Raw genomic sequence first — 7500 nt, 5'->3', positions numbered from 1 at the left:
CCTGCTACTTACATGAATTACACTATTCAGCAGTCGATCATGGATGTATTTTGCAGCCCTAATTCCACCCAGCGCAAACAAGAATGCCCGAACGAGTGTAAGCATCGTGTTGCCCAGCGCCAACGTTGAGTAGATTCCTAGGTAGAAAAATGTACTATTGCCAACATCCTGCAGACCAGTCTCCTGGAGCAACTCAACCACCAGTAGTGTACGATTTGGCGGGATTACTGGAGGAAGGATCGCACGATTCGTCGCACCAACCCAATACGCCAGCCAAGCATCCGTGATGTTCCGAGAAACTTGCATCAACACAACGGTCATCACTACCCAAAATCCTAGCGACCGTCCTGTTGCTTGCCAATAGGCACCGAAGACACTTCGATCCACTTGACCGAACTCGCGTACCTCCTCCTCCAGGCCATTGGCGGTTCCATTTGGTTCATGCGGTGTACCGTTAACCGACGGGACCGCTGCTTTACTACCCTTAATTGACTGCTGGTCCGGGATGTCTTCGTCATAGTCGTCGTACTCGCTAAGCATTGAGCCAACGCTATTGACATCGCTTTGCGTTATCTTCCCATTTTCCACGTGTAGCATCTGCGTGGCACGACTCAGTACCATTGGGTGTGCGGTAATCATGATGCGAGTTTTGCTTTTCAATAGACCGAAAATGCAATACCGTACAATGTGCCTAGCCACGTGGGCATCCAACGCCGACAGGATGTCGTCCAGCAGATATATTTCCTTGTTTTGATATACTGCCCGAGCTAAGGACACACGGGCCTTCTGCCCTCCAGATAGAGTACGTCCCTGCTCGCCGACACTGGCCCCATCTCCGCCTAGTACATCCAAATCATGTTGCAGAGCACATGCATGGATGACGGCTTTGTAGCGTGACTCATCGTAGTTCTCGCCCCAAATGATATTGTCTCGTATGCTGCCTTGCTGTAACCAGGCGCTTTGAGCGACATAGCCGAAGCCTTCTGTGTTGAAACCAGCCGCCAACGATACTGCTCCCTTGGTACACTGAACGTTTCCTAGCAGGACCTGTAGCAACGAAGACTTTCCACCGCCGACGGGTCCCAGTAGGCATACCAGCTCTCCCTGCACAACCTGCAGGTTAAGGTTAGTAAACGCGAAATCCACTATATCCGTTAGCGACAGATTTAATTCTGCTCGGCTGCGTTTAGCCTCCAGCTCAAAGCTGCTATCTCTGATCGATATAACGAGCGGTCGTTTCGTGTTTGAAAACGACGTATCACCTGATACCTTCGTCAGCGGTTGATAATACTCCTCCAGATTGATGTTCGGCAGTTCAATCAGTGCTTGCACGCGTTTCAGTGATACCCACGCTTCTGTAAGTCCGTTTAGAACCCATGGGAACGCGTTCAAAGGCCCGATGAGCATATTGAGCAGCGCTACGCTTGTGTACGTTGAAGCCGCTGTCAGTGGTTGGCCAAGCACGAGCACGTAGGTACCGAAGGTGAACAGGCACATCAGTACCGGTGTCGTAGCCCAAAAGTACACGCAAAGGGCATCGAGGTACTTGCGCTTCGATAGGAAACCGATCTCCACTGCGCGTAACTGTTCGATTCTCTTGATGAATACGTCTTCCCAGGCGTTGAGCTTTATATCCTTGGCACCGCTTATACTCTCCGATGTGATCGATACTCGGGCATCTTTTGCTTCCATTAAACCCTGCGAAAGGCGGCCGATGGTTTGCGCGATCTTTCGATTAATAGGAATTAGTAATATGGCAAAGAATACGCCAGCAGTGAATGCAACTCCAAGTTGAGTGTACAACAGGTAAAGCGTGGTGAACAGTTGAAAGGGTATGCTCCAGAACGAGTGGAAGCTTGCACACGAGTTAACGATGCGATCCGTATCCGTCGACATGAGATTCAATATCTCGGAGCGTGCATTCAACACGCGCTTTGCTCGCAGCGTTTTGTGATAGATCGCTGTTACGATTGCCATTCGCATTTTGCTGCATATTAACGTCATCCTCCAGTTAAAGTGTACTCCCGCGAAGCAGCTAATCAATGTAGAAAACAGCAGCCCAATCGCATAGTAGTAAGGCCGGTAATCCATCGCAGCATCGATATCCGCCGAGGGTGGTTGCGTCGAATTGCCTGGATTTTCTGTGCGTAATAGTCCGCCGAGCAGAACGGGACCAGCGAATCCCGCAAGGTCAGAAAGGAGACGAAGTAATCCTATCAGATAAAATTCCCAGCCGAAGCAACGGTGAAGAGACTTGAACAGTGATACCGTTTCATCGAGGGCCTGTTGTAGTTTACTGATCACTCGTCGAACATTGAGCGACTCGGGTAGTTCGAAGAGATCATCGATACTTTTCAGCTTGCCAGCTACGCCTTTTGCAATCAGCGGCCGTACCCAATAGAACACGAACCGGGATAAAATATTAGCTTCATCCTCTATAGGTCCCAGTGTGGTTTCTTCAAAGTCTTCGAAGAACCGTGTGTAGGATTGCGATAGCAACGCCTGCCGTTCGTCGTGTTCCGTTCGCCTTGCACGAACATAGTAGGCCGTCCCGGGAGCGATGAGTGTTGCAGCGTAGCAAAGGTAAAACACCAGGCTCGCTGCGTACCATAACCAGTAGTCGGTGTAGAGATTCGTATGCAACCAGATTCCACTTAAGGCACACAGGGACGTCCACAGGACGATCAACACTAGCGGTCCACGGTGGCTGATGCGTCCCTTGCGTGCAGAAGCGCCCAGGAAGCAGCAGTGAATCGACCAAGCGACCAGCTGTACACAAGCGAGCAGGATATCGATCGGATAGAGCGTCTTGTGCTCTCGAAAGATGTAAAACACCTTAACTGCCGGTATAATGGTCAAGCAAATACTGGCGTAGATCCTCCACCTCAGAGCTCGTAGTTGTGTTTCGTTGCGGCAAACGGTACGCCACTGGCTGCCGTAATAGTATGATGAATACGTTGCAAAAAGCACTAGAACCGGAAGCTGGAGCACAATTTCTTGAAAGCAAGGTGCCAGCTCGCTGTTCGCTTGAACCCAGGGCCGCAAACCGGTGGGGCAGATGCTGGTCCAGAAAGCATCCATACTTTTCCTTCTAAATCAAACGTTTGGCACTCTGAATTATCCGTACATGCTTCGGGAATCACATTCGACTAAATCCAGGAGATAAGCCGTGGATGACTCAACAGCTAAAACTAGAGCCGGCGACAAAAACCCCTCCCTGTAGATTCATGGAACTGATAAAACGATAGAGAACACAACCAAAAGATTAGTAGAGGAAATGTACGACAACGTCTATACTATTGATTCTTACTCATGAATCCAAGAAAAAAATAACCAATTTTTACGTTCTTATCAAAACACCAAAATAAAAAAGACTGTTGATTCTGCTGTGACGTTTTCTGAACTGTCAACTGGAGGGTGTCTCAAACCAAAACAACCATCTCGGTCGCCTTTTGTTAAGTAAAACCACGGCAAGTAGTGATCGTACCTTCCCGATAGTGTTCCAGATCGACTAGGAGTGTGCAAGATGGGTGAGAGGAAAGGACAGAACTTGTACTACCCGCCGGATTACGATCCGAAAGCGGGTGGGTTGAATAAATGGCAAGGAACGCACGCACTGCGGGAGCGGGCCCGCAAAATCCACCTCGGGATTCTCATCATCCGCTTCGAGATGCCCTACAATATTTGGTGCGATGGCTGCAAGAATCACATCGGAATGGGCGTTCGGTATAATGCGGAAAAGAAGAAAGTCGGGATGTACTATTCCACCCCGGTTTACCAATTCCGCATGAAGTGTCACCTGTGTGATAACCACTTCGAGATCAAGACCGATCCGCAGAACCTGGACTACGTGATAATCAGCGGTGCTCGAAGGCAGGAAAACCGTTGGGATCCCACCCAAAATGAACAGATTGTTCCCGAGACGAAGGAAACGCAGCGTAAGCTGTTCGATGATGCCATGTTCAAGCTCGAGCATGGAGCCAAGGATCAGAAGGTCGGCGAAGAAGCCAAGCCCGTCCTGGGACGATTGTTCCAGCGTAACAGCAGCGTTTGGAGGGATGATTTCGAGGCAAACAGTCAATTGAGAGCCAATTTTAGAGTACGTTTGCTGTGCTACTGATACGTGCGTGGATTATTCATGATAATTTGCAATTGGCTTCTTTTCAGAAACGCAAAAAGGAACTAAAAACCCAGGAGGAAAAGGACAACGCACTATTGGCAAAGTCGAGTCTTGCTGTAGCTTTGCTTCCAGAAAGTGATAACGATCGTCGAATGGCGCAGCTGATGCGATTGCACTCATCCAAGACTATCCACGAAAAGGATAAAGAGCGTCGTACAGCTATCTTAAATCGTCCAGCCTTACCATCGACTTCAAACACAAGGATCAAAGCAGTGCCCAAACTCGAACGAGCCAGTTTAGGGATTGTAAAACGCACACCTGAAAGTACTAGTACTTTGCCAGAACCTGGTAAATCGGCTAGCGCTGTAGAGGATACGGTTCCTGTTGGGCAAGAGGAGGAAAAACAGAAATCGGCACAAAAAGGCGGAACAAGTGATAAAGAGAAAACCTTGCCTAGCCTGCTATTGTGCAACTATGGATCCGGATCCAGTGATACTGATTAGCAGGCCGTAACAAAGATACTATCATCTTATAGAATAATCTAGTTAAAAAGGAAAATAAAAAATTTGAATAAAACTAGTCGAGGCCTACCTACCACGGCATTACCTACTATAACAACAAGAGCCCCAGCTGACAGCCGTCAAAAAGGGAATCGCGTCTTTGTGTGCGTTTCACCAGCAAATTGTGCAGTCATACGATTCTCGGAGGGCCCACCGATTAAAGGAATTAGTGAAAAAGTTCTGAAAAGGTTTGATAAAATGCACCTGCTCCCGAGAAAAGCGACAAATTCCTTATCGCTGGAGTGATATCGTCCTTGTGCTGAAGGTGAAGGGTAGTGCCGTGAAGTCACCACCGTGTTTTGTATGTCATCAAATTTGGTTGTGTTTATTTCACAATTCAATAAAGCTCGAGCCAATTAAAGCGGGTGACGGTGTTGTGACTAGCATGGGGGGACATTTAAATTGTTTGGAGATAGGTCACGGGACACGCAATTGTTAAAGACAAAGCCTTCTCCATCGGCAGCACGATCGGGTGCTATCGTACCACGGTGGCAACGCAGAATCCACAAAAATATCGATCGCTAGTTGCAGTTTTGTGTTATTTAGAGTATAGTTACGGAAAAGTTAAGTGTTTAGTGGCCATAGTGAAGAAGTATAATGGAAGCTGAAAGATGGCGCAAATTCAACGCCAATCTGTGTGATGCTAGCTTTTCATAGTGTTACTTTTGCACACAAAAAATCATTCACGTTGAATGGATCGGAAATGTTGTGTATCTCGCCACTTTCTCGCTACTTTCGACTCAGCTGTGCGTAGAGAGAAAAAATTAAGCCCCCCGGATCGCGCGAAGAGAACTATCCGCTACACCACAAGGCAAGCTTTATCGTGTCTATCCTTGCTCCTTGGACAAGATTGTTATCATACGTATGGTGCCTTTGGATGTTGTTACATCTTCAAATAGTGCGTTGTGATCAGTGAATCGTTGTGAAACGTCCACAAAATGGCCCTCTCGTCGGATCCCCACGAACAGAAGTTGTATCATATGTTCCAGTCGTACGCCTCGGGCGATAGTAAAGCCGTGGGACTCGATCGGGAAGCCCTACTTAAGCTTTGCTTCTCACTGGAGCTGAAAGAGCGGGGACACCTTTTGGTCAAATGTTTGTTCTCTGGCTCGAAGACACACATCAGCTTCGGCGAATTTCGGCAAGGGTTGCTGCATATTCTAGAAGGAGATCTCAAAGATTCTCTCGCATCATCGAGTACCCGCAATGGATCGTTTTCGTCTGATTCGTCTGACCGGACCTCAACCTACAGCAGATACGCCGAAGGTAAGCTTGAATGGTATACGATTGTGGCAAACGTAAGCGGCACCGAAACGGAACTGGCCTATTATTTTATCTTATCAGTACCTAATGATAACGGAGAACAGTGGCACCGCAATGAAACAGCTAGAAACTTATCTTCAATTTTGATTTGATCCTTTCTATTTCCGTAGAAAACGGTCGGGATTTCTATCACGAACAAAAGTTTGATAAATTCTTATCTCTCCGTTGAGAACGATTGCGTTATGTAAGCAATCAACGAGTCTCTAATACTTTCTCTCTAATTGTATACCCATCTTCCTCATCATATACATAGAAAACTAATATAATAAAATATCTTTCCTTGTTGATTCGGTCATAGGAGTAATGGGCAGTAAGACTTTAACCATTTGTTGAAGCACTAACGACGACGCGTAATTATGGGTCTCACCAAAAAACGAATTTGACCTAATTAGTACAGGTGGACTTTAACGTTCCCATCGAAATGTTGGCCTCATTCCGCCTCACGTTCGTTGGTATGCGTTGGTTCGTAAATCGTTTGTTTGGATCGGAAATAGGCACACGATTTGAAGAATGTTGGCCTCTGATCTTACATCCATAAAACGACATTCCCTTTTTCCGTTTCTATTGCGTTGAACTATTCAACTCCCTGAACACTCTGCAGTATGTGTCAGCTTATCTTTTCCAGTGTACACGTTTCGTGTGGTTGACGTAAGCTTTCATTCTTCACGTACGACTACTAAATACTATGAAAACAATATTCACCACCCGTTTACCTTGCTAATACCGACACGCTGCAGCAGCGAGTGGATGTTTGTTTGTTAATGCTGGATTGGATCACCATTATGACACATGCTGCTGCTGGTTGGTTGCTTGCTTATCACGAACACTACAATGCAAGGTGGCTCATAACTACTAAACCTAACGAACGGCGGGTACACGCACGAGAGTCTCGACGATAGTAGCCAAACAAGGCACGAAGGCGCGCGTTCATATCGCGGGTGCCACGCCAGGTAGTAGTGCTTCGGAGTAGAGAGTGAGAGTTGCGCTCCAAGTGGTAGGGTCGTTGCGACTCACTTGACCTTCCGCACACGGTTTAAACATGGTGGAAAAACATGGTTTTAGTGAATTTTCGAGATAGGAAGCAGTGGAAAAACGCTGCAAATTCCATGCAATTGGTGTATACTTTCAGCTAGGGATCGGAATACATTCGTCAGGCCATCGGTTTGAAGACCATGATTATCATACTTTGTAATACTGCGTGTTGCTATCATACGATTGTGTCCAGAGTGTGTAATTTTGTGTTTGCTGTTCTTTGTTTTACAGACTCCGATCGGGAACAGCAACAACAACAACAGCATGCACTAGAAACATGCTCATCAGGTCCGGAGTTTGAAATCGTTCGTGATAGAAACACTAGCAGCAACAACAGCGTGGGCTGCAGTAACACATCTGGCATTTCTTCAGAATCCTGCTCCCCTTTGTTACATCAATCGACTGGAGGAGGTCGCCAACGACGACCAAGCAGTGGTGGTGATGTTGCGTCAAACGTTGATGCCG

General features: G+C 47.2%; 3 protein-coding genes across 4 annotated transcripts in view; 2 read left to right on the top strand and 1 right to left on the bottom strand.

Moving 5' to 3' along the window:
• Positions 1-3398, bottom strand: part of LOC125950156 (ATP-binding cassette sub-family C member 10) — a 4975-nt gene extending 1577 nt beyond the window's left edge. The window contains exons 1-2 of the mRNA XM_049677844.1: positions 3311-3398; positions 13-3233 (exon numbers count right to left, since the gene is read on the bottom strand). Coding sequence (XP_049533801.1) covers positions 13-3081 — 3069 coding nt within the window. The 5' untranslated portion in view covers positions 3082-3233; positions 3311-3398. The remainder of the gene's footprint in view (positions 1-12; positions 3234-3310) is intronic.
• A 15-nt stretch (positions 3399-3413) lies between these two features.
• On the top strand, positions 3414-4701 carry LOC125950159 (coiled-coil domain-containing protein 130 homolog). The gene is made up of 2 exons (XM_049677851.1): positions 3414-4099; positions 4168-4701. Exons 1-2 carry the CDS (start codon positions 3527-3529, stop codon positions 4621-4623), a joined length of 1029 nt encoding a protein of 342 aa, XP_049533808.1. The 5' UTR covers positions 3414-3526; the 3' UTR covers positions 4624-4701.
• Positions 4702-4825: 124 nt separating this feature from the next.
• LOC125950157 (blastoderm-specific protein 25D) overlaps positions 4826-7500 on the top strand; it is an 8564-nt gene continuing 5889 nt past the window's right edge. The window contains exons 1-2 of one of the 2 annotated variants that reach the window (XM_049677845.1): positions 4826-5946; positions 7267-7500. The exon at positions 7267-7500 is cut by the window's right edge and continues 1038 nt beyond it. In XM_049677845.1, coding sequence (XP_049533802.1) covers positions 5619-5946; positions 7267-7500 — 562 coding nt within the window. In that variant the 5' untranslated portion in view covers positions 4826-5618. Of the gene's footprint in view, positions 5947-6960; positions 7192-7266 lie in introns of those variants that run through there. The other variant, XM_049677846.1, reaches the window with a different exon arrangement.

Source organism: Anopheles darlingi, chromosome 2, assembly GCF_943734745.1.
Source record: "Anopheles darlingi chromosome 2, idAnoDarlMG_H_01, whole genome shotgun sequence".
Lineage (NCBI taxonomy): Eukaryota > Metazoa > Arthropoda > Insecta > Diptera > Culicidae > Anopheles > Anopheles darlingi.
Note: the sequence above shows the minus strand (reverse complement) of the source record. Positions and strands in the feature narration are given on the sequence as shown.